Genomic DNA, 26,693 nt, shown 5'->3' on the forward strand with positions numbered 1-26,693 from the left:
GTTTCTTAGCCTGCAGCAGTAAAGTGCTTAACCAGAGATGAAATGCTAAAATGATGCAGTTTTAGTTACTATTTGGTATTTTTTGTCTCAGCTTTTGTTTGTATGTTTTTCTTATGTTGAAATCGCACGATCAAATTATCCTCACTTTAGATGAAAATGGTTACTGCGGGACCACTGCAATTTATCCCTCTGATAGTCTCCATCATGCACATACGATTAATCTGATAACAGCTTCACTTTAAAAAAAATCAAACGTTTCTGAAAACATTTTCTTGTGCAAGATTATGATTAACAGTGCTATACAAACACTTTCAATACACGAGAATTGACTGAGGCGACATCACATTATTGAATGTGTATGCCATGTAAATATTTTATCCAATCATAAGCTTGATTAATTTGGCTGGATCCAATCAAAGACGGAGCTGTCGTCTTTTGTGGGCGGTACTTAGACTGTAGAAACTTCCTTTCCACAATAATGGTTTCAGAGACAGGCCGGCGGTACCGTTTTTTCCGTTTGACATATACACTTCATATATATGAAGTAGAATGAAGAAAAAACCTTTAAGTCATGTACTCCTTAATAAATAATTAAAATATGATTAAATGTAATTCAATTTATCCGTAACCTTTATTTGTCAGGTTAATATCTATATTATTTTGAAATTCTGATCGGAAATCCAGTATCTACCTGTGGCAGTTTGACGTTGGTCCAGACAGACAGGTTGATCACTGGGCTCTAGGTGGATAGACAATGATAAGGCGGTGAAGTACTGCTATTTAATTCGCGTGTATCCTGTCAGATTCATTGATCTTTTGAAGACGTGCAAAAATGACGACGACCACAACATTTCAAGGGATGGAGCCCGGTACTAAAAGCAGTTCCAGGTAAACGGCACCGTTAAGGCCGCTGTGTCGCCCGTTAGCCACCATGATGAAGCCAACAAGTCCGGCATCATTGGAGCTTTAACTTTAACGCCGTTTAGGTTGGCGTCACATTTTTAAACGTTTTCTTTTTGACCCTCGTCTGTAATTGTTGATTAACAGCCTCGAAATGGTTGGAAACGAAGCCTGGGGTGACGATGCGGAGATAAAACCGGGTACCACACCTTCCCGTTTTTGTCCGTTAAGATGGACCATTGCCATTTTTAACGTTAGCTAGCATGATAGCACACATGTACGTTAGCCTGCCTTTTGTAGTGAAGCCGCTTTCCGAGGCGGCTCTGTAGCAAATGTAACGTTCGGTCTGTAGCCATTTGCTCTGACCCGTGTGTTTATTTCCTCGTTAATTTTTCGTATTTATTGTCTGAAGATGAAACAGGCATCGGTTGGGTGGGGCCCAGCGGCTGTCAGATCCGGAAGCAAGATGAACATGGATGTACAATGAGGCACCATCAGTCTGCCCTGCGTATTGGCCTCATTCAGGCGATCAAGGGTTCCTGTTACGGCTGGCCACACCTGTCATTAACGCTAACGTTATATACAGATAGCCTGTAGGTTATTTGTCATCGTAGCAATGTAGCTAGTTAAAACTGGAATAATGCTTATTAATTCATTGCAGTAAGAGTGAGTAGTAAGTGGTAAGTTTCCATTTTAGAGAAAAATACATAATCAGTATTAGTATATAACAATATAGTACAAATCTTATAGGATGCACATAGTTGCCAGTTCATTAGGTTAAAAGGTCACTTTTAACACAATAGCCCTGCAGTAAATCCAGCCCTCAGGAAGGTAATTTTGGAGGCTGTATTTAGTAGTGCTGTTGAACTCTACTACGTTATACAGAAAGGTGTATTTGATTTACCTAAATATTAACACATTAAATAATAATATGGGGGAAGCACTGGTGGTTAGCACTGTAGGTTCCTGGTCTGAAACCCATCAGGGACCTTTCTGTGTGGAGTTTGCATGTTCTCCCTGTGCTTGTGTGGGTTTTCTCCAGGTACTCTGGTTTCCTCCCACAGTCCAAAAACATGTATGTCAGGTTGATTGGTGACTCTAAATTGCCCATAGGAGTGAGTGTGAGTGTGTGAGGTTGTTTGTCTCTATGTGGCCCTGTGATGGACTGGTGACCTGTCCAGGGTGTACCCCTGCCTTTCACCCAAAGAGAGCTGGGATAGGCTCCAGCAGATCCCTGTGACCCTGGTTAAGGAATAAGAAGGTATAGATAATGGATTGATGGAAATAATATTATATAATTATTGTTAAAGGTAACCAGTTATATCTTATGCTCACCAACTGAGCCAGCGCAGCAGCACAAGCATGCATTGCAGCAGCCAACATATTAAGTCCACACAGGCACATTATAGGGATTGTTTTCATGAATCTTCAGCAATTTAAAGTTCAGTGTGAAACATGCATTTCACGTGACCTCGGCTGGGACCAACTCGTCTTTGCTCGCCTCTTGAATATATCTGCAAAAATTTTTTTACAGCCACATTAATTAGCTGTAATAAAACCTCCCTGCTAGTTTAAGTCAAAACAGTAACGGTGCTGACCATGTCTCTTTCCAGGGTTTTGCGCCCTCCTGGAGGTGGCTCGAACATTTCACTTGGTGCAGATGAGGAGAAACCACCTGTCCGGAAAAATAAGATGGCCTCCAGTGTTTTTGCAGAGCCAGAGGACCCCTATGCTAATCGAAGGAACAACCCACCAGGTACATATTACCTTATCGTAAAAAATGTGTTATATTAGTGTCGGAGCTTATTATTCAGCCTCTCATATTCATCTTATTTATGGATGCTGGAGTAAACATAAAACCAAAATAGATCACAAGCCAGAAGTTCTTTGTCTCTCCCTCTACATCCTCAGGCTCCTGTCTTAGACAGCTGAATGTACAAAATGCATTTAGGTGCCTAAATAAAGATTTGATTTCTCTATCAGGCTATCTTTAACCTGTCTTCAGATATTCAGTCATTCTCTAGTAGTCAGGATGTTTCTCAAGGTTGCGGAGATCGGAATTATTTATAAAGAACTGAATTTAAGTTCTAATTAGATCACAGGGTTTATTGTAGAACTCTAAAAATGATTTTCAAGTTTCCTTGTGGCAGATTCATCCTAATTCATTGGTAAAAGATCACTGAGGTTTTCTTAGAATGGCTTTATACTATGGCTGCTCATTGTTATATAAGGCTGGCATTTCAAAAAAGTCCCCCTCAACAGTAAAATGATAAAGTAAATGCTACTGAAAGAGGAAATATCTAAGAGGAAGTATGTCATTTATGTTCCCAGTTTGCTAGAACATTTTTTTTCCTGTAGCTCTTCAACAGCATTTAAGCTAAAAATATGTATTCTAGCCCCTCCCCTTTTAAAATCTTTTCTAGTACTGTGCAAAAAATAATGTTGGAAAATCCCGATCTCCGAGTGCAACTCTGGAGAAAATCATTGGCTTGTGTTTCACTCTTTTCATGTTTATTTTTCAAAGCATATATATATATATATATATATATATTGTCTTTTTCTATACTACTGTCAGCCTATAGGCGTCAGTGTCTAATTGGGCTATTTGTATTTCAGTTAATTCAATTCAATTCAATTTTATTTGTATAGCGCCAAATCACAATACAAATCATCTCAAGGCACTTTACAAAAACTAAAACTAAGAACCCAACAATTCCCTTATGAGCAAGCACTTGGCGACAGTGGAGAGGAAAAAACTCCCTTTAACGGAAGAAAAAACCTCCAGCAGAACCGGGCTCAGTTTGGGCGGCCATCTGCCTCGACTGGTTGGGGTGAGTGGATAGAGCAGAGAGAAAAGAACAGCAACAATAAACAACAAATAGACACTGCAGGTTGGTGGGACCAGTAACTGCACATCAGCGATAAACAGCTCCAGGACCAGGGACACCTGCAGAAGGTACAGAGAGAACAGAGAGAGAGGGAGAGAGCACAAACTAGGGGAGAGAGAGAGCACAAGGTTAGTAACATTCAATGGTGAAATATACATGTGAGGGGGGAGGAGAGGAAGAGAGGAGAGGGGAGCTCAGTGCACCGATGGTCCTCGGGCAGTCTAGGCCTATAGCAGCATAACTAAGGGATGGTTCAGGGTTACCTGAAGCCAGCCCTAACTATACGCTTTGTCAAAGAGGAAGGTTTTAAGTCTAGCCTTAAAAGTACAGAGAGTGTCTGCCTCCTGAACCCAGACTGGGAGCTGGTTCCACAGGAGAGGAGCTTGATAGCTAAAGGCTCTGCCTCCCATTCTGCTTTTGAGAACTCTGGGAACCACAAGTAGGCCTTCACTCTGAGAGCGAAGTGGTCTATTGGGATAATATGGTACTATGAGGTCTTTAAGGTATGAAGGAGCTTGATTATGAAGGGATTTGTATGTGAGAAGAAGGATTTTAAATTCTATTCTATATTTTACAGGGAGCCAATGAAGAAAAGCCAATATAGGAGAAATATGATCTCTCTTGCTAGTTCCTGTCAGGACTCTGGCTGCGGCATTCTGGATTAATTGGAGGCTTTTTATTAAGATATTAGGACATCCAGATAGTAATGAGTTACAGTAATCTAGCCTTGAGGAAACAAATGCATAGACTAGTTTTTCTGCATCATTTTGAGACGGGATGTTCCTAATTTTGGAAATGTTGCGCAGGTGAAAGAATGCAGTTCTAGAAATTTGTTTTATGTGTGAGTTAAAGGACATGTCCTGGTCAAAAATAACTCCAAGGTTTTTTACAGTAGTGCTTTATCATCAGTTAAAGGTATAATGTGTAATATTTAGAGCAATCTGTTAGTAGAAATGGAATATAGTATTTATAAATATGTTGTCATTAGTATGTAATTATTAGAACATATCAACTGCTTCATTTTCTTAATCTTAGAATGAGCATTTTAAATCTCCATAGGGAACAGGTTCAAAAGGACAAACCAGAGACTGGCTCTAGACATTTTGTTTTAAAGATGACAGCCATCGCACCCTCCCTCATATCTGGAAATGGTTGGGATGGGGAGTGATGGAGGTGCTCAGAAGGTTGCATTCTGCAATTTCACTACTAAATATTGCTAAATATTTCACAGTTTACACATTGCACCTTTATTGTAGTAGTAGTAGTGTGCTATTGGTACTGTTTTGGACACATACATCTTTGCAGTAAACGCCAGACGAAACTGAGTTTGTTGAATCTTATGCCTCTCTTGGCCAAGTAATTGGTACTGTATTTCCATTCTTCACAACAAGATGTCCAGTTTCAACAACTCTATAGAAATACTATAGATGAATCAGTCTAGTATCGTAGTTGGTATTATGTCTACAGGGAGCAGTGCTGGTTGAACAGTCTGATGGCTGCAGGAAGGAAGGGCCTGCTGTATGTCTCTTTCATGCACCTGGGATTACAATACCCAAGTGCTGTCTCCCACCAGCAGCACTGGTCCAAGGAAATTCCCAGGACACAGCCATCTTGATCAGTGTGTCCACTCCCTTCCTGTTGAAATGCTGCCGTCCCAGCAAACCATTCTACAAAATATGGCTGATGATGTCACTGTGTCAAAGTAACTTGAATTTAAAAATGAAACTAAGTTTAGCTTAATTTTAAATTATTAGACCTATACATTTATGCATACATATGAAATTTGACAAGCAGACTCTTAAAGGTTTGGGAGGGATGAGGGGAAATTTGTTTTCATGCGGAGACAAAATGGAGACTGCATAGGACATAAATGAATAGGCTGGGTCTCAGGACGATATATGAATTCATTCTGCTTAGCATTTGGTAGTAATCACCAAAGTAATTTCCTGTGAAAAAACAAAACAAATGCGTGATAGTGAAGTTGTACACCCCAAGAGGACATAATTTCACTAATACAAGTCGTCACAATGTGTCGAAATGCTTCCTGAGTATTACTCCAGTGGGTGGAAAATAGGGGATTCTTTGAATGTTTTGGCCGCAGTACATGACCTGAGGATAAAACGACTGTGCTGAGGAAAGGGATGCAACAGTTTTTACAGCTATTGAGAATGTCGTCTTTTGAGGATTCAGTAGTCCACACTGATTTGATGTAAGTGAAAACTGCATGTGTTGAATTAGAGTATTGATGGATTTAACCATATTTGTATTTCCTGGAAATTCTTCTTGATGTTATCCAGTTGCAAAACAATAATTATTTTGGGAGTAGTGTTACTTCTAAAGTGAATCTGGTAAGAGACTTTGCACTGTAGAACACCCTAAATAAAAGAAATTGTTTTCTTTACAAAAAATCCTGCTTTTGTCAGTCAGAAACACAATAATGCCTACAGAGGATATTATCCAAAAAATCCTTTGTGACATGCACAAACAATCGCACTGTTTCCTTCCAGCATTTCCTTCTTCCTTCTTTTAGTTCTCACATTCAGTGAAAGTTATTGTTGTGGCCCTCTCAACTGAACGAAGTCAGCTCACATACACTATTCCTCTTTTTACTTCTCACATTTGTAAACAGAAATGAACTTTTAGTCCTGGTTGTGTTTTCTTTGGATAGGAATCTTGTAAGCATTTTGTAACTCTTCTTTCCATTTTTGGTGTCACTGCAGACTGTGTTGTGCAATATAGGTAGTTGGAGTAACTTGACATTAAACTTTAATATGAGACCATTCTCAGGAATTGATTTCTCTCAATTTTATTCTTTATCAATAAAATCAAATATTGTGTTCAGATAAGATAAACCTAATAGACTTTGTTCTTCTTTGCCAAAACATGACTTTACTGTAGCATATAAAAGTAGTACTAAGAAATAGAAATAAATATATAGATTTTAAGAACAGTACTTGAATAAATGTACTTATTTACTTTGTACCTTTATGTTTCTCTTCCATTCACTTTACTGTTGTTCTTGCAAACAGAAAGTCTAATTGACAAATTTGCAGGATAAAAAAAAAAAACTCAATACCAGACTGATCACTTATTCATGACCCATGAAAATTCCACTAGTCAGACAGCAGCACCTCATGGTATCCATTCAAAATACGATTCTTTATGTCATAAACAAAAAATGTAAACAGAAGATAAACTAATTGGGTGCATGTGATGTACCAATTCAACATACACAAATTAACTAAAAAGGTACATTTACAATAGAAACATTCACTGGCAAGGGATGAAGTTAAATGGCACATATTGCACTGTGGAACAAGTAAGGCATCATATCAAACAGCTGTAAATGGATAAACTAGAAACATTACTACCCACTGCTGATTACCTGGATCACCTGTGTTCAGCCAATCAGAAGCTGTAAGGGGAGGGATAGTTTGAAAACCTGCGGGACGGAAGCACTTGAGGACCAGGGTTAGAGACCTCTGGCCATATCCTCTTTCAAAGATATGTTGTGATGATCAAAAAAACTGACTTCTTTTAAATGCCAGAACTTTCCCCAAAGTGCCCCAGAGTCCTGCTCCTGTGATGACATTAAGCCTGTCAATAAGGGTATTGAAAAGACATACAAAACACTCTTAGTTCACATGGAGAAAAGCCTACACAGCAGACCGTGATTGCGTTTTTCTTTTTATTAAAAATAAACATTTTGGAAGTGAAACTTCTGTGACCTGAAATTTCCCCACAGGGAAAAAGGAAGTTTGTAGGAAGTCTGTAGGAGCAGTTTACAAAGGAATGGAAAATGTAATGTGGGCCATAATTTCTAGTGAGTGAGTTCAGAAATGTAATTTCCCCCTGTTATGTTCCAGTTTTGGTGTAATGAGGTGAAATCATTTCACGGACAGTCCCTTCTTTGATAAGGTCTTGCATGTTGTTATAATATTTACTTTCTTATTATCTTAGAGCCAGTTATAGCATCTGTGCTTCCTGTGAGCCCCTGATTGCTTCTGGAAACAACACTTAAATGTAAATGTTTTGTCTTTGCTAGCAACTCAATTTTCCCACAGAGCAGGTTGATACAATAATCCTCATATACTTTTGTTCAGTGATGTATATTCGAGCTGACACTGGAGACTTTTCAAACAACGTCTATTGTTCAACACATTAGCATTGTCAAGGAATGTCTATTTCCAATACTTTGGTCCAGACTGAAATAAAATAACTATTAGACACATTGCCATGAAATTTGATACAGATATTCATGACACCCAGAGGATGAAGCCTAATGTCTTTGTTTATCCCCTGATCTTTTGTGCAGTCCAACCATGAAGTTCACTTTTCTGAGTTTTGATTGAGAATGTATGACTATTTCATGTCCATTGTCAGGATTAATTTTAGACACTTAAATGTATGTTGGTGAAAAATTTAATCTGTTCATTTAACTGAAGACGCCACATGGATGAGTGGTGAAACATTTCGACTCAACAAAGTGCAGTTGCCATGATTGATTTTTAAAATGATGGATCATGCAGCGTTTGGAAGAAAATTCCACTACAGCAGATGTTTATCCGACAACGCTGTTAATAAATTTAAGAAAATTATTCCATCTTTATTTACATCTATGCCAAGTATAAACATAGTGGAGGGCAGCTGCTTCAATCCCACTCCCTACCAAATTGATCATGTTGTTGACAGCGCTGTAACCTCACTGCGTGAAATGCTTGATTCTGTAGCCCCTCTGAAAAAGAAGTTAGTGAATCAGAGAAGACTAGCCCCATGGTATAATTTACATATTCGTACCTTAAAGCAGGCATCACGAAGGCTGGAAAGGAAGTGGCGTTCCACAAACTTAGAGGAAATTTTTCTAGCCTGGAAAAACAGTCTATTAACATATAAAAAAGCTCTCCGTAAAACCAGAACTGCATACTATTCATCACTAATAGAGGAAAATAAGAACAATCCCAGGTTTCTTTTCAGCACTGCAGCCAGGCTGACAAAAAGTCACAGCTCTGTTGAGCCCAGTGTTCCCTTAGCTCTCAGCAGTGATGACTTTGAGTTTCTTTACAAATAAAATCACAACTATTAGAGATAAAATTCAGCAGATGCTTCCTATACCTGCAATAAATGAATCTTCTACTACAGTAGCTCTTGAATCATCTGTAGGACCTCAGTTATGTTTAGACTGCTTCTCTCCCATAGATCTCTCTGAATTTACATCAGTAGTTGCTTCATCGAAATCATCAACGTGTCTCTTAGACCCCATCCCGACTAGACTGCTTAAAGGCACCCTGCCTTTAAGCATCCATCCAAAGTGGGATGGATGCCGTCTCTCGCTACCAGACCAGGTTTTCCCCAGAAAGTGGCCCAATTGTCTATGAAGCCCACGTCGTTTGCTGGACACCACCTAGACAGCCAGCGACGGAACGACGACATGCGGCTAAACATGTCATCGCTGGTCAGATTGGGGAGGGGTCCAGAGAAAACTACGGAGTCCGACATTAATTTAGCAAAGTTACACACTGACTCAACTTTAATTTTAGTGACCTCCGATTGGCGTAATCGGGTGTCATTGCTGCCGACGTGAATAACAATTTTCCCATATTTACGATTAGCCTTAGCCAGCAGCTTCAGATTTGACTTGATGTCGCTCTGGCCCCAGGAAACATTTGACTATGGTCGCTGGAGTCTCTAGCTTCACGTTTCTGACTATGGAATCGCCAATTATCAGAGTCGGTTTCTCAGTGGGTGTGTCGCTGAGCGGGGAAAATCTATTAGAAACGTGAACAGGCAGGTGATGAGCCGTGGGCTTCTGCTTAGGAGTACGTTTCCGTCGGACCGTCGCCCAGGCTAATTCTCCGGGCTGAACCGGAGCTGCCCTTGGACCGCTAACAGACCATAAGTTCGGTGGCTCCACACCAGCTAACGGGGCTAGGCTTGCTGGCTTTTGTTCGAAGGTGTGGAGCCGCACTTCCAAATCAGTGATCCTCGCCTCCAAGGCTAACAGAACCTTACACTTATTACAGGAATCATTATCACTAAAGGAGGCAGAGGAATAACTAAACATGTGGCACACCGAGCAAGAAAGAGAGAGAGAGGGAGAGGCCATGTTAGCTAAGCTAACTAGCTAGTTAAGCTAACCGGTAGGCTAACGAGCGCTAAGTCAGGAAATAGCAATAAATACCGGTCAAAATTAAAAGGTACTTGACTAGTACCGGAATGTAGCAGTTAATGGATTGTTTAGAGTTTAGCTAGTTAGTTTTTAGGTGTGTTAAACTATAGCTAGTCTGTTGCTAGTCTGTAGACGAACTATACAACACACACAACACGACACGCTTGCAATACAAAAGTGATTCGCTTACCCGGAGAGCAACACCAACAGGGGGCGCCACCCAAACTCACCCAAATAGGCAATTTGGATAGGATAGAGCAGAGAGAAAAGAACAGCAACAATAAACAACAGATAGACACTGCTGGTTGGTGGGACCAGTAACTGCACATCAGCGATATACAGCTCCAGGACCAGGGACACCTGCAGAAGGTACAGAGAGAACAGAGAGAGAGGGAGAGAGCACAAACTAGGGGAGAGAGAGAGCACAAGGTTAGTGACATTTAATGGTGGAATATACATGTGAGGGGAGGGGTAGGGTAGGGAAGCTCAGTGCACCGATGGTCCTCGGGCAGTCTAGGCCTATAGCAGCATAACTAAGGGATGGTTCAGGGTTGCCTGAAGCCAGCCCTAACTATATGCTTTGTCAAAGGTTTTAAATCTAGACCTAAAAGTAGAGTGTCTGCCTCCTGAACCCAGACTGGGAGCTGGTTCCACAGGAGAGGAGCTTGATAGCTAAAGACTCTGCCTCCCATTCGGCTTTTGTCTAGAGGTCGAGTCATGGCAACTGGACTTTCAGTTCTTTAAAGGTGAAACATTTCACCACCCATCCAAGTGGCTTCATCAGTCTGAGAGAGGCTGGACAGAAACCTCCAAATATATTACCCAGGTTGGTTTCACTCCACCTTGGGCCCAATAGGCTCACTAAGTGATCTAAGCACAACAGGTGAGAGTCGTTAGTCCACGCCCCTGAGTTGGTTTCACTTCACACCTGGTCTGAATAGGCTCGTTAAGTGACCAAAGGGGGAGCTCAGAAGAGGGCGTTAAGGTCTAATGATGGACTCATTCTGATTCCCCAACAGTCTGCAGAACCTGCAGAGTCTGTCGTTCCTGAGAAACATTAGGTTTGTTCCTTAATTTCCTGGGAACAGTTGAAAGAGCAGCCAGGTAGATTGAAGACAGATTATGTCTGAGTCCTCCACCCCTGTTGAGAGAGGGTTTTTCCACTTGGACATGGATATGGACATGACACCTCTTTCAAACCATCTATCTTCTCTGTCCAAAATGTGTACTTCACTGGTTTCAAAAGAGTGTCCTGATTCTTCTAAATGGAGGTGCACAGCTGAGTGTGGTCCTGAGGAGCAATGAAGAGAAGCTAGTATAGGAGAAATATGATCTCTCTTCAGCTTCTAGATTTGTTTGTAGCAATTTCAACTGTCTTTAGTCAAAGATTTAAGATTATGGAAATGGTATGTATTACATCTGATTAAGAGCAGCATGTTAGCATTGTCATGTTTGAACATGCCCAGGAAGAACCTCCCAAAGCTGTGGGCGTGGTTGTATGCACTTAAACTGCTTAAAATAGTTGACGTCATGAAAATTTCCCTGAGATGTAAAATCCTATGTGTGATCATAACAAACTACTGTGCTCTGTTTTGGCGTCTAATGAGCATTTAAAGATATGAACGTGTTCTTCCAGTTAGAATTGTACCAGACTGTATTTCATGTTCTGCTGGCACATGAAACGATACACCTCCACCAACAGCCTTTTGTGTTCCTTTAACACACTGGTAATCTTGGCCTGTGTGAATACAACCTGCAGGAGCATTCTGACAATGAGCAATTGTCTCTGCAGCCTCCATAGCTGCTGCCTTCCTTGCCATCTTAGAGCAGCGTCAGTCTAGTTTTTAGCAGCAAATACAAATGATACTTAAACAATGGGTTTAATGCTGTTCTATACAGTGACAGAGATTGTTGGCCCTTTCTGTGACCCCTGACTCTTGTCGGTCTGTATGACGAGCACCTTTCTGAAACAAATCTGCTTTTTGGCATTTTTATTTCAGCTAATGACACTGCCATTCAAGTAATTAGTTAATCATACAACTTTGTGAAGAACTCCTACACCTAGTGTAGTTTACAACTAAAGACTATTACCAGCTTTTCTAGTGCACTCAGTTTTGTTGTGTTTTGCTTATTTACAGCCTGTACAATAATCAGGCAGCTTGATTTTTTTTTTTTTTTTTTTTGCCTCATCAGACTATTTATGTTACCATGATCTGACATACTGTGTATCACAGTATAAACATTTCTAGGATGCTGTCTTTGCATGTGAAAGCTGATCTGTTTCAGCCAGTATGTTGTATGGTTTTTCCAGGTGGGAAGCCGACAGGTGTGCTGTGTGGTGAGCCGTCAGCGCCTTTAAGGAGAGGAGGGAACCACAGCACCAATCACTCCACAGATGGCCAGGCCACAGTAAGATCTCGTTTCTGATCATGAGTCCTGGAGAGAGATGAAGTGAAACCTGAGTACAGGAAAACATATGAGGAAGTAACTGAAGTCCAACCGAATTAAAAACTTCTTTTTTCCCCTTTATGTTCCCCTAATGTCTCAGAGAATGTCTCCTTTATTTGCCAGACTATAAGTTGCAGCTGAATATTACTCGCTGTTAGCAAAAACAGTAGTCTAGGCATAACAACAAGCAGAGTGCATTATGAAATTCATTCATCTGTGTCAAGTAACATTAAGCAACTCCGCCAACAACAGGAAGAAAGTGAAATGGGTGTTCCTCCTCCCCCTCTCTGTTTGTGTGAACGCCAAGACTCACTCCCAACTTTGATTCAGCTGCAGACTTTACCTGCACTTTGAAGTCTGCAGTACAGCTCTTTGTTTTGGATAGTGTTTTCATTGGTGTTGTTCTAGGAGTTGTAGATTAGCATGAACATAAGCCTTTTGGTGGTACAGCATTATCTTTAAGAGTACCAAAAGTGCCATCTAACGCAGATAAGTCGCTTTGCTGTATTTGCTCATTAAGAACTCTTTTCATCTTTTTATCTTTCTGTCTGCCCCACAAAGACGGTAAGGGTTGGGCATTTTTATTGATAATGAGTCCCCCGAAAGTAAATAAGATAAAAACACTAAATGTAGGCAGGCCAAAATTACCACGCAATTGGCCACCAGGCCTGGTCACTTACCAGTAAACTTGTCATTTCACTGGATCATAATCGAAACAAAATCACAAAAAGTTAGCTGACCCACCATAAGAAAAATAAGTTAAAGAAGAAAAAAACTTCAGGTCAGTGGGTACTTTGATGGCAAACTCTTAAAGGACTGACCATCAGCCAAACCTGGTACACCTCAGATGAAAGCATAACACCATTAGATAAACAATGAGCAAAGAAAACCACACAACACATTTATCAAGATTTTATCAATCGGTACATGTGCGTTTTTCCCATCAGTGTGAAGTGTAGGCTGTTGGCCTAATGATTTTCTTTTCTGCTTTTTTAGGATGGAGAAAATTCTGTACGTGATAATGGTAAGCACATATAGCACATATAACACTTGCATCTCCCTGTGCCCTACATGTTGGAGGATTTCTACACCATTTAACATAAACACATCAAGCAGGAAAAACTGTTTGTACAGTAGATCCTGACCCAGTTGTCAAAACAAAGGACAGAGCAGTGGAATGTCATCATAAATATATATAATCTTGTATGTATACAGGGTATGTGCACATATACATACCCACGTACTGTATATATGCTCACACACAGGTGACCTCCTTTTACAAAAAAAAAAAAAAAAAAAGAAATCATAGCGAAATGTATCTGTAATCTTAAATGTGCATTTATAATTCTACATATAGCAAATTATATTGTGCTATAAAAATGAGGGTAAAATGGTGTATCCCAGGCAAAAAGTTCCTGCACCCTGACCAGCTGATGAAACATGCATAGGACATGTTGATAAAACAGTATTGTTCTTGCATTCTTATATTGTAGTGTAGAGATAGTTAGTCCTGATATGTAAGAATGTTGAGTCAGACTGATATCACTTCCACAAGCCTTTGGTCATTTCCTTGTGTTCATTTTGTTTCCAGTCAACAGTGCTGCTGAGCCTGAAGCAGTCCCAGAGCAACAGGAGGAGGTCCCTGCAGCTGAGGAGCCCGCTACAGGGCTACCATCCAGCCGCAGGAATCCTCCTGGGGGCAAGTCCAGCCTCATCCTGGGCTGAATCCCGTTTAGTTGCCCCTCTTTACCTCTACTATTCTCTGAACTCATCTTTTTATTTTGCACAAGGAACCCCACCCATTTGTCTGTACCACAGGAATCCTGGTGTCTAACAGACAGCGTTCTTCTCCACACCCCCAAGTGCATTGTTTTGATACCTCTTTTCTGGAAACCATTTTGTACTGTTTTTATTGTTTGTTTATTTTGACAGAAGCACTTTATGTATTTGTATGTATATGGTTCAAAGTTTGCCTTTGTCCCTGTAATGCATTAGATCTGCCAGAACGGGTACAAGGATCACATTTACTGTTTAATGTCAACCAATGATAATTCTCCCCTAAATTTATTGCGGTGATGTAGGTGATTATACAAACAGCTTCTGGAACACAAGCAAAAAAGAAAATTGTCACATTTGCACTGTGTTCAGTTTTGACCGATCTTGCATGCACGTCTGGTCTGTAACGTATGAATGTGAGAAGAATTGTTTCTGTGAAGATTTTTTTTTTTTTTTTTTTTAATTCTACCAATTTCTTAGTTGTTTATTTTTTTGTGGATAGATTGTTGTATAATTGTTGCATGAAGTTAGATTCCTACTGATTATAGTATTACTGTCGACATAGGAGGCACATAAATTACTGTCATCTAAAGAATGCAGAGTTGTCTTCAGTTCAGTACTGTAGGTCACGTGTCAGGTAACAGAATTGGAAAAAGGCCTTTTTTTATATTGTAGCCAATAGGTTGGGAGTCTAGAAACATCAGTGCCATGTTTTATAGGGAGAACTTACTCTAAAATAAAGCGTACTTGTTTGCATGCATTTGGCTACCACGTCAAAAGAGGTGTTTTCCCTGTTTGCATCCTACCAGTATCACCAAGAACTTGTTTGGTTTTTTCCATTGCGAGTCAGTGGAATGTTGTTAATCCTGACTACTTAAGTGTTTCTGGTAAACTGATCCTAGGTTTGACAAGTGACCTTATGACAGCTCAGCCTTTTTTATACGTTTCACACCACAGTTGTTACTGTTCCTGCTCGCTGGAAATGCAGAGCTGTGTACATTTCATGTGGCGTTTTTCAAACCAAGATTTAATCTTCTTCCTGCTTCTGTCTCGTTGAGTCATGTGTGTGACTGCTGTGTCAGCCAGCCGCCATGTAAGAGACACCTTTGAAGTACATCTCCTTCCTGTGGTGTCTATTTTAACTTAATGTGTTTTGATGCCAGACATGTCTGTTTGCATCCTGTACCAATTCCTGTTGCTGGATGTAAGTCACTGCAGAAATTTGAATTCAAGAAAGGGCACAAGTGGAAATGAACATTAAAAATCAGTTTTGATCATGGGCTTTATTTCCTGTGTGTATTACCTGACTCAGTAAAAGAGTTACTCTTTACTTTGTGCTGCACCGAAAATAGACACAGGCCACTGAATAGCTGGAAACATCTGTTAGGTGATACACAAGTCCCAGTGTTCCCAGTGGTAAACATGAACCTGACAGTAATTAAACCAAAATGCTGCAATCACCATAACTTTATTGCAAAGTTGTAGTGTTGTTGGTATTTTACTGAGAACATTCCACTTTAGTGACGTGTGACTCCACAGTTAAACCAAAATGTTACAATACTAATAATTCTGGGTAGATTACTGCAAAACTATGGTGGTAGTTTTCTTAAAACTACCTCATGTAGCAAACTTGTGCTGAGCATAATGACAAAACACATTGAAAGTTTAAAATGAGGCTGTGATTAAAAATATAATACCTTCTACCTTTAAACCATCATCTTATTTTTTCATGTAGGTAAATGTCAAAACATGTCAACAACTAGATTTAAAGCACCAGCCTACAAAACATGGCAGTTTTTATGTGTTGACAGATTTCAGCGTCATGTGTAAATACTGGATTCTGATGCTGTATTTTATGTCTGAAGAAATATTCAAGGATTTTGTGCTTGTTGGTAAAAATAAACGTTAATATTGGACTGATCGCGCTGCGACGTTCAAAGGAAATAACTTCACGGCAACAATTCAGTGAGTTAAAATAAAAATACTGAAAGAGCTATAATGTATGACTATAACAAATCACATTTATCACATATGTAAATACAAAGGACTAATTATATGTACAAGATATATTAGTCTAGACAAAGTTACAAGCACAATTATAAGGAGAAAGAAAAAACAAAAATGTTAAGGAAAGCAGAATAGGTTAAAGGTAAAAGGAAAAAATAAGAGTATATGGACAATAGAGTACAAGCCCTGTCCAAAACAACTGTCCAAAGACATATTAAAGGTCCAGTGTATAATATTTAGAACAATTTATTAGTAGAAATGCAATATAGTTTTCAGAAATACACTCTCATCTGTATGTAACCACCAGAGAAAACCAACCACTGCATTTTCTATGATCTTAGAAAGAACCTTTAAAGCTACATTAGAGGTGCGTCTCCTTTCATGGAGGCTGCCTTCCTGAGTTGCAATGTTTCTACAGTAGCCCAGATTGGACAAGCCAAACACTGTCTCTGTACAGGGAATCACATTTTGCTTTAGAGATGACAACTACAGTACCTGGAAACTGGGGGAATGGAATTGGGTGCGAGGTCTACCCAGACGGTTGCATTCTGTAATCTCACCATTAGGTGCCGCTAAATCTTTCAAACTTTACACATTGCACCTTTAAGGTAAGATAATTGTGAGCAAAGCATGTTATGTTCTGATTATTTGCTAAAAAAAAACAACTATATTCCAGCTTGTAACTCAGTTTCATGTAATCCCTTTTTTTCATTTTACCAGTGATTTGGATGTAACTTCTATGCTGACTCCAAATAGTTTCTAGAAATGTTTATGAGCAGCTGTCTGATAAAAACATGATTCAACTCTGAAGAGACGCTCAACTTTACATCAGCTCATCCAATAAAATGATACACAACATAATGTTGTATTTGTAGTTTTCTTCACCTGTGGATGACCTCTAGTGTCCAGAAAGAAATGAGGATACGATGAAAGCAGTTCACTGTGTGTTGCTCCAATTTAAAAAATCTGTGACAGATTTTGGCGCAAGTGAAAGCATCTGTGAGTCACTTTGCCATGTATTTTGTTTTTATAACTTGTCTCCAATCTCACTGACCTTCCTAACCACAGCCTCAGAGCCTAAAATCAGCACTTAATCTCAGACCTTGACCCAAATGTGTTTGTTTTATTCACATTTATTTCTTTGCCTTCAGCAGCAGAGATTTAACAACCCTGATACGGATTATATCTGCATTCCCAAGTCCAAACATATAAAATGCAACATCACACATTGGTGAAAATCTATTTCATAGAACGGGGATAAAAACTGATATGCCGCCGTGTTGACTGTGACCATCTGTTGAGCTTTGGTCTAAAACAAAAAGTCTCCTGCTGCGCCCATGAATGAATGTCAGCTCATGCAAACGCAATTAACCACTGGTCCGATAAGTCATACTGAAACTGAAAGCAAACCAGCAAACACGCAAAAAAAGCGAGTGCTGCGCTCATCTGAACTCAGTCGACAGTTCACCCTCCAACAGACCCGTATCCCTGCAGAGGAGCGTGTGCGGTGAGTCTGAAATCACATTATTGCTCTTGATATTAGAGCGTCTTTCATTTGATGCGACACGTTTTCTGACACAGAGCGTCATGGTGAGGCAGCGTGTGTGTGTGACAGACATGTGTCATGTCTAAACACCGGACTCTGATGTTGTATTTCATGTCAGATAAGAAATAATCGAGGATTTTGTGCTTGTTGGTAAAAAAATTAACGCAAATATCAGACTCATCGCGCTGTGACGTTCAAAGAGCTTCGGTAAAACGCAGCTTTGCCTCGATTTGTGTTTTTGTGATTTTTGTTTTTGCTCGACTGTTTTGACATTCAAAACCTTGAACAAAATCTAGAAAGGATGTGTATTCCCGATGCTTTGACCGCGTTTCCTACAAGTAGCCTACCTAATAAGATCCACCTGTGTGCTGCATTGCTTCTTGAAAAAGGTGTTTCTCATTGGTAAATAATTCAGCTTTGTCAACAAGAGGTGTTTAGGTGACATTTAAATTTAATGCAAACGCAATTAAAAGACATCATGAGGACGTTTTGGCTGAAGGAAGTTTGCATGTGCTCAAATAACAACTGCAGATAGTGTTAATAAATCAGGTGACTTCTTCTAAGGCTGAGGCCTGTAGTTGTGGTACAGTTTAGTTAGTGTGGTGACCAGGAACTACACTAAAACAAAACTACAACCCTCAAACTTGTCCCTCATCTTTATTAGAAAAGCAATCACGACAGGACAAAGGAGCAGTGGGTTAGTTCATAGCTCCATTTCATCTGTTGTCAGTTTTCGTGGCTAAGCAGGATGTGGATGTTCAGTGTGTGAGAGTACAGTGGGAGATGAAATCTTGGCATGGGGTGTATGTGGGGAGCACAGATCTATTACCAAAGATTTAGTCAAGTATCCTCCACAGCACAGCTGCACAGGCTTGGTTAGTGTATTGGGAAAGTAACTTGCATTTGTCCAGCTTGGTTATAAAAGAATTTGAAGTTACACCCACAGCCACCAGTTGCCTAAGGAAGTGCTGGCTCTTTTGTGTTGGTATAAAAGGAAAAAACCCTTTGGCAAATCTTATTTGATTTCCTTTCAATCACGTGGCTGAAAAAGCTGCACTCAAGGAGGTAGATCACATATTATTGGGTTCAAATTGTGACAAACCAAATCATTTACAAAAAGGCAACAGAGTGTGGCAACAAGTACAGATAAAGGAACGTAGCCAGGAATGAATGCAGACATAAATACAAAAACAACAATCAAACAATAAGGCGTCAGCAGGTCAGCATCAAAGACTCATGTACAACAAGCTCACGTGAACATCTTCTGACTTTACTTTGTGTAGAGGAAGAAAACCATTCAAGTTGTGTGGAAAAAAAGTTTTGAATGGACTTTCTCTTTCAGTATGACTGTCTCTGTATTGTGCAGTGTAAAATACAAACAAGTTAGTACACAGCAGGTCAAGCAGGTTTTGGGCTTTTTGTTAAGACAGAATCATTTCTACTTTTTGTTTTGTCTTCAGTGTGTGTCTGTTTAAAAAAAAAAAAAAAAAAGGGGACAAGAGCATATAATTCAATCTGTTTGACAGTGAGTATCTGGTTCATGTGTGTGTTCCAGCAAAAATAAACATACTGTAAATAAACACACCCACCCACACACAGACAGACAAATGTAATCTTGTTTTTTTTCTGCTCAGCTGTGACTGTGGAACAAATGATGCTTCTTAGAAAGACATTTATTCTGCCACTTTCAAAGTGCGATGACAAATCTGTACATGCTTTTGTCATGAAACATATCTATGCAATCTCTTTATATTATACTGTACATTACTGTACATGTACTGCATATTATACTGGTTATACTGTACTCTTTATGTTATACTCCAGTCCTCGATAGCTCCTGCCAACTAATGCTCCCCCTTCCAGCTTCTGATTGGCTGAACACACCTGGTCCAGGTAATCAGCACTGAGTAGGGTAGGGATAGCTGTAGCTCTCCAGGATCGGAGTTGGCCCCCCCTGCAGGACTCCACCCACCGTTTTGTTGTTGTTTTCAGGAAGAATGAAAAATAGGTGTGAGAACTGTGTGAGCGTTAAAAGGTTTAATGAGTTTAGGCCAATGTTTACATGAGGTCGGGCACTAGAACACAAGTCTTCTCAAAGCTGATCAAAAACTGAAATAACAAAAAGCAAGATTTAGTAGATAACACAGGTAGACGGTGCATTCAGCTTCAGTGATGGTTTATCTGTGTTTCATCTTTTCCAGATGAGGGTAGTCCAACCTCTCTGGTAAGCAAAGTGCACAAACACACAGTTTTTACCCACTAGATATGATCATATCAAGCTACAGAAAAGAACAAAAGTGAAAACAGACACATGGAGACAGAGATATAAGAATCTTTACAGTTGCTGGAGAAAAATAAGGAAACAGGTCATTTGCTGGTGAGCACAAGCTAAACCACCAAACAGCTCTGTACTGGGACTTCACAAAACACTGACTGCTCTTAGAGCAAACCAGTTTCATTCAAATGATTCTCACAAGAATTAGTGTGTAGTTATTCTAAAAGCCTTATATTCTAAAAGACCAAGTGGTTTTGTTTCTTTTTTTTCCAGTGTACTCCTAAACCAGTGAGCTTCACCCAAATCATTTTTTCTGTTTATTTGAGTCATCATTCTGTAAAAACACTGCAGGTACACCTAACAGCTCCATTATTATTATTGTTGTTGTCTTAGGTAAATGAACATGGCCTCCATTGGGATTCTATGCTCGATTATATTTGTCATCTTAATCCGTGCAAATGCAGGTAAAATCTACTATAATCGGAGAATTTCTAGTGTGAAATGCTGATGTCACAGATGTTCTCTCTTATCCATTTACCATCCTTTTTTTTTTTTCTACAGCATTTGTAAAAGTACAATGCACAACTGAAAGCGTGGGACAGTATGGCCAGCAGTCTTTGTTGGACTGTAATGTCAAACACTCAGAAGAAGTATCAGACTTTCAGATCCGGGTGGTTGTTTGGAAGAAAGAGGGAGTTGATGAACCCGTCCTGATGTTTAACAAAGAAGAAATTACATCACAGCCAGGCTTTCAGTTTGCTGAACCATCCTGGAACAACAGGAACATGAATGTATCTCTGCTCATCACCAACACTAAGGTGGTGGACAGTGGAGCTTATGGATGCATGGTGATCGGAAACAGTGGTGATGACATGAGTGACACCAACCTTAAGGTCACAGGTCAGATCCTCCAGCCATGGCTGATCAGTGAAACATTTTATTCGGTACAGAGAGAAAAAAGATATTTTAAGAACCAACCCTGTAAACTCATTTGAAATTCTGCTAATTTTCATGGAATGAAAATTGTTTAGAGGTCAGGGGATTTTCCAGTGTCAGTTCACTGTCTTTACTTACTTCCAGTTTCTGTATGACAAATAATCACATCCAGAAATAATTACATTAGCCTGTGTCTTGATCATTTATCTTACTTAACACATGTTGTACTTCATAGTGCTTGTCAAATACCATCCTCAACAAATAATTTGTTCAGCCTGTTGATATTTGCTTTCCATTTTCCTGTTTCAGCCAAATACAAAGTGCCAACTATAAGCTCCATTCCTGAGAAAATCACTTTAAACACAGGTGGTTCCCTGATCTGTAAATCTGATGGTGGTTACCCAAAAGGTGAAATTCGCTGGTTTGATGAGTACAACACAGATTGGACAAAAAGCGCTAAAATGGAGGCCAAGCAGACAACAAGTGGTCTGGTTCAACTCTCTAGCGAGCTGACTTTGCTGCAAGGATCCGTCTTCTCCAAGTACATCTGCCAGGTGTTCAACGCCAGTGGAGGCAAAGAGGCTGAGACCACATTTAACATACCGGTGACAAGTGAAAAGCATGAAAGAAAGGAAGGTATGTGTCCTTGCTTGAGCACCAATCACTCAGTCCTGCTGCACAGCATGAAATGTCCTTTAGTAGTTTCAGCCACAGTTACATATAAAGTCATGATTTACCCAGAATTTGAAGCAACACAACTATTACATAAACACTAGGATTGCTCAACTTGGAGGAAGCAGAGCCAACTAGTGCATGTTTCTTGTTTGCACTGTGGGGGGTCATAAAGGGCTGAAAGGAGCTTTGTTGGCCTAGAAGGTAAAACAGACAGACCTGACTGTTGAACCACTAAAATAACAGTAGCTGGATATAGATTTCTTCAGAAAACTTGGAGGATTTGTAGACTAGCAGCAATTTAGTTCCTCCACAATACTAAAGTATGTTTGTTTTGTGCTTAGATAGACAACCAACATTTGTGCAGCAGATGGTTGATACACACTTCACAATAAAAACATGTGTCTATATTGGACAAAGTAAGGACACTATGCATGAATGTCCAGATCTGATAAGACACGGCATCTCAAGTCAAATGTAGTTTTTATTTTTTTATTTTTTTACTGTTCACTTGGGACCTTCAAAATAAGCTATGTATTGATTCAGCTGTCACACTGTTGCAACAATACTGTAATCCAAGTAAAAGTCTGTCTGCTTCATGTTTACTTTGTCTACAAAGATAAAATGTTCACTGTGTGATAATGTGCAGACCCCTCTGTGGGAAAGGGAAAGTGAATGTATGTTGATGAAGTATTACACAGGGAAATTCCCACTATGCAAACCTCATTTTGACCAGCACTTTTATTTTCATTTTTATCAGAACAATAAATATTTATTATTCTGTTTGATTTCTTAGAAAAGAAAGAAAATGCAGGACTTGCCACCAAAGTTATCCCTCCTCTGTTGGTCATCGGCGCGCTGATCCTAGTGTTGTTGGCAGTGTTCTTTCATAAAAGGCGATCTCAACGTAAGTATCCACAGCCTCTAATTAGGTTTTTGTGTCAAAATAAGTGTCTTCACATAATTATGACACTATAGAATCAGACATTTACAGCTCTTGCTGGTGTAATGTGGTGTAATGCTCCTAGAGGCAGGTTTTGAACTCAGACTACTCTTAGACACCCAGTGCTGATGTGGATTTTAGTATTCCTGGAAGTGTATAGTGTGAATTCATTTCGGTTTGTAATGTGTATCATGGGATTTCACTGTTCTGTAAACAATTAGAGCTAAAAGAAAGTAATACAGGTTGTAAAATCTGAAACCAACAGTAACTGGAGGTGGAAAAACCCAAATAACGCCTGGCAAGTGGCCTCGTTATTCAGGATGAGAAAGTATTTTATTTGTTACTGCCAGGTCGGTTTAGGCAGTGTAGCTACTATCAACATTTCATCAGTTTACAACAACAGAGTGAGTGTGAACTTTGTGAATTTTCTGTCATTGTCTTGACAGAACCCCGCAGGCAGTCTACAACACCCCTTATGGGTACGTCCGTCTTTGAACAAACTATTACTGCTCTTTCTGTTCATTTCTAATTTAGCATGAAGGGATAACTTCCAAAACACCTACAGAGGTTTACCTAAGGGCTCTATCTACTCATTTCTTTTAAACTTTGAACACTAATTATCTGCTGCAGACCTGCTGACATTTCGATGTATGGTGTTTGGTGATTTATTTGTATTTAGCTGTTCAAAATGAGTAAAGGTCTTTTAGAGGTACAATTGTTAAATATGAAAGATTTAGCATCATTTGGTAGAAAGATTGCAGAATACATCCTTCTGAGCTCCCCTCAAACCTCAATCCCCCATTTCCAGGGAGGGTACAGTGGCTATTACTTTTAAAACCAAAACGAGATTTCTTCCTTAGAGTCGGTGTTTGCTTTTTCCACTTTGGGCTACTGTAGAAACATGGTGGCACAGCATGGCTGCCTACATAAAGGAGACCTGCTCCCTGTGCAGATTTCAAAAGCTCGTTCTAAGATTCAGAAAATGCAGTGATTGATTACAGACTAATGACAACACATTTATCAATACCATATGTCACTCTAAATATTATACATTGCACCTTTAAGTCATTCTCTGCACTGGAGCACTTGAAACTTCACTGTCCCTGCACTAACTTGGCATCAGAGTATGTTGACCTTTCTCTGCTTGTGTCCTGGGAAGTACAGTCACATGGTTTTGGTGGATGTTTCTTCCATTAAAGGGAATTTTTCCTCTCCACTGTCGCCAAGTGCTGTTCATAAGGATTTTCTTGGGTTTCTTCTTTTTTTGTAAAGTGCCTATTGAATGTTTTACACTGGGCATTTTGTATTTCTCCATGACTTGTGGAAAACTGGGCTTGGTTACTTCTCACTTGTAATTAATAATGAACTTGCTCAATATGTTGATGGTTTAGATTTTTATATTTATTATTTATTTATATGTATTTGTTTCAGGAGACCATCACCAGGCTTGTAGATGCGAACTAGATGCTGAGCAAGGTACGTTTAAATCTCAGCATGTTGACTCACTAACTAATACAGGTCTGTTTTATTACTGTTTTCACATGCACACATGCATTTAATTTAACGTTTGGTATTAACTGATTTCAGGTGATCTGGGAACAAATGAAACCGAAAACAGCTAAATCTGAGGTAATTGTAGTGCTCGAACAAACAGTTGAAATGAGTTTTGCTTCTATTTTGTGTGTGTACTGGCAGTAAAATAGACAGTATTAAAAACCTAATGTCTCGTTCTCTCTGTGTTTCTGCAGGAGGCACCACGTCTCAAACCGCTGAGCACTTCCAACTTGTTTGCTAAACACTGCTCTACTTTTTTCTATTGCAAACGATATACTAAGGACTAACTTGTATTACTGTGATTTGTTGGAGAAGCTGTGAACTCTTTAACAACTTACCATCCTAAGTAAACATCTTTAAATCAGGTCTGAATCTATAAAGAAAAGGTTTTGCCTGATTTTGAATCAGTGATAGGCTCAGGTCCAATGACCTGAAAACAAAAGCAAAATATAACATTGCTATAAACAAGTATGGGTATTGTTTTAAATTCAGGGTGACACTTTGTTGTTTCTAGCATGACATAGGTTGTTTAGATATGTTTTTGACAGCACTGGCCTTCCTTTGTGTTTCCTCTTAATATGTCAATATTATGAGTAAATCATGACATTGGGACAGGAGCTGGTAGTGAGCCTCTGTATCTGCTGTACATCGATTGAACTTTGCACATAACTCAGTAATGTGTGTTTATTGTATGTCTTTCTAACCATGCCTTTGGCGCTCAAATCTAAGCCAGTGCTTTTGTACTGACAATGTTCTAGATCACCAGTGTATAGGGCCATTTAGAAAAGCTTCAATAATAGATGTTGAAGTAAATAGCGTATTTGCTGAAGACTGTTCAGCTGCAGGTTTATCATTCCTCACTTAAAGTAAATAGAAAGTTTCTGTAATAGAAAAATTTTTCAGGTTTTATTTTTTTATATGCAGGGTTTCCTACAGTATATTATAGCAGTACTTCCACTAACATCAGGAGAAATGATTAAGCTTTCATAAAATATTTTAGCTTCAGAAAAAACAAACAGAGCTGCTAATTCACATAACAAATATGAATTTAAGAAGTGAACAGACATTTTAGAATATTATCAGGGACTTGACAATATTGGAAGTGAGAGGCATCAGAGTCTGTGTGACTAGGAATGAATAAGCTATGTTTGGCTTTAGACACAAAGGTTGTCAGTGGAATTCATTTGTGGTTTATAATCCGAAGCCAGTGGTATCTCTTCCTGCCTGAGAACAGTTTAACCCTGCAAATTTCATATCCCTGTTTCTGACCACTGCAAAGATTTCACAGCTAAATATTAGTGGTTCATGTGTCACATGATCTCCAGCCACCTGTAAATATTGAAAAGTTTTCTGTGATGTATAAAAGACGAAAACATGTTTGTGTTCCTCAGGCTGATTTTGTGAGATTGTACTTATGAAAGATTTAGCTGCAGATTGTAGATTCATTGCCACATTATCTCTTATCACCACCTAAAACTGGTTTTAGGTTTTATTCAGTTTCATCTGAGACCAGCTCTGTTATTTTTATTTTTTAGACTTTCAGGAGCTTGATTTTGATACAGGATATGCTTGGTAGTGGGACAGGCCTCAACAGAATACTCTGTTCTTCAAAAACATATGATTAATCTTGATACTGTAACACAAAGTTATGGGTGTTAATCATTGACCTTTGGGAATGAAAACAGCAGTAGAAATAATGAAATGTTGTAAATAATTAAGCTTCTTCTGATCATTTAAAAAGAGATGCCTGTAAGGACAGTTTTTTGTGTCTGTGAAGTTTTATGCTATGTGTGAATTTAAATCATTAGTCCTGTTTATGTATTTCTTATGTGTTTTATGATTAGCATACACTAGAAACCAGGAACTGATCTTATGTTATTAAAACTGTTTTGAATTAAATAAGCAAAATGTGTGAATGGTGTATTATTATTATTTGCACACTCATGAAGAATTTTTTTTTTTCAGCAATGTCCAGAAGTGCATATTGTCCAGACATGATGACTGTAATGTCACTTTCTTGGCCATTCCCTGCCTGTTTCACAATAACAGACATGACCAAGATGTTGTCACACACTGGCTGGGTTCTATTTTTTCTTCTTCCTGATATTTGATAATATCATTTGATAATGGTGCACTACTTAAAATGTTTCTGGATTCTTCATTTTGTTGTTTGAATATTTAGAACCATCCATGTTCTTTCTGTTCTTGAAAATTGATTTAAACCACAAACCATTTCAACATTTAAAAGCTGTGTAGCACTATCACATCAGACTGATGTTGTTTGGGTTGTGTATCAGTAAACAGTGGTGGATGCTGAACAGACTCTTTAGGTTAGGTTATAAACTTTATTGTCCACTTTGTGGAAAGTTGCTGTTGTCATCACCTGATAACATAGTATATAATCATAGACAGTAGAGAACAACAACAAAATTTTACAACAGATGTAATGAACTGTTATGACATTTAGCTCAGCAGCAGAGCCACATCCCAGACTGATAAAAATACCACCATTTAAAAATAGGGGGCAGTCGTGGCCTAATGGATAGGGAGTCAGACTTGTAACCTGAAAGTCACGTGTTTGA

At 39.2% G+C, this 26,693-nt stretch overlaps 2 protein-coding genes across 4 annotated transcripts; both read left to right on the forward strand.

The window, feature by feature from the left end:
* Positions 1–699: 699 nt before the first annotated feature.
* On the forward strand, positions 700–15,464 carry jpt1a (Jupiter microtubule associated homolog 1a). The gene is made up of 5 exons (XM_026303300.1): positions 700–888; positions 2,514–2,656; positions 12,266–12,363; positions 13,399–13,426; positions 13,994–15,464. Exons 1-5 carry the CDS (start codon positions 833–835, stop codon positions 14,125–14,127), a joined length of 459 nt encoding a protein of 152 aa, XP_026159085.1. The 5' UTR covers positions 700–832; the 3' UTR covers positions 14,128–15,464.
* A 2,100-nt stretch (positions 15,465–17,564) lies between these two features.
* LOC113128829 (uncharacterized) lies at positions 17,565–25,870 on the forward strand. Of its 3 annotated transcripts, none has more exons than XM_026304419.1 (9): positions 17,565–17,692; positions 20,400–20,470; positions 20,568–20,906; positions 21,252–21,578; positions 22,411–22,521; positions 23,004–23,036; positions 23,989–24,033; positions 24,145–24,186; positions 24,306–25,870. In XM_026304419.1, the coding sequence occupies exons 2-8, from the start codon at positions 20,404–20,406 to the stop codon at positions 24,177–24,179; spliced, it is 957 nt and encodes a 318-aa protein (XP_026160204.1). In that variant the 5' UTR covers positions 17,565–17,692; positions 20,400–20,403; the 3' UTR covers positions 24,180–24,186; positions 24,306–25,870. The 3 variants fall into 3 exon arrangements, with proteins under 3 accessions (XP_026160204.1, XP_026160203.1, XP_026160205.1); XM_026304418.1 differs by having other exon boundaries at positions 17,566–17,692; positions 24,297–25,870; XM_026304420.1 differs by lacking the exon at positions 23,004–23,036 and having other exon boundaries at positions 17,567–17,692.
* Positions 25,871–26,693: the final 823 nt, after the last annotated feature.

Source organism: Mastacembelus armatus, chromosome 1, assembly GCF_900324485.2.
Source record: "Mastacembelus armatus chromosome 1, fMasArm1.2, whole genome shotgun sequence".
Lineage (NCBI taxonomy): Eukaryota > Metazoa > Chordata > Actinopteri > Synbranchiformes > Mastacembelidae > Mastacembelus > Mastacembelus armatus.

Coding starts and splice junctions, on each gene's coding strand:
- jpt1a (XM_026303300.1), top strand. CDS start 833: ATGACGACGACCACAACATTTCAAGGGATGGAGCCCGGTACTAAAAGC. Junction 2,657..12,265: donor TCGAAGGAACAACCCACCAG/GTACATATTACC, acceptor TGGTTTTTCCAG/GTGGGAAGCCGACAGGTGTG. Junction 12,364..13,398: donor CCACAGATGGCCAGGCCACA/GTAAGATCTCGT, acceptor CTGCTTTTTTAG/GATGGAGAAAATTCTGTACG.
- LOC113128829 (XM_026304419.1), top strand. CDS start 20,404: ATGAACATGGCCTCCATTGGGATTCTATGCTCGATTATATTTGTCATC. Junction 20,471..20,567: donor CTTAATCCGTGCAAATGCAG/GTAAAATCTACT, acceptor TTTTTTCTACAG/CATTTGTAAAAGTACAATGC. Junction 22,522..23,003: donor TCATAAAAGGCGATCTCAAC/GTAAGTATCCAC, acceptor TTGTCTTGACAG/AACCCCGCAGGCAGTCTACA.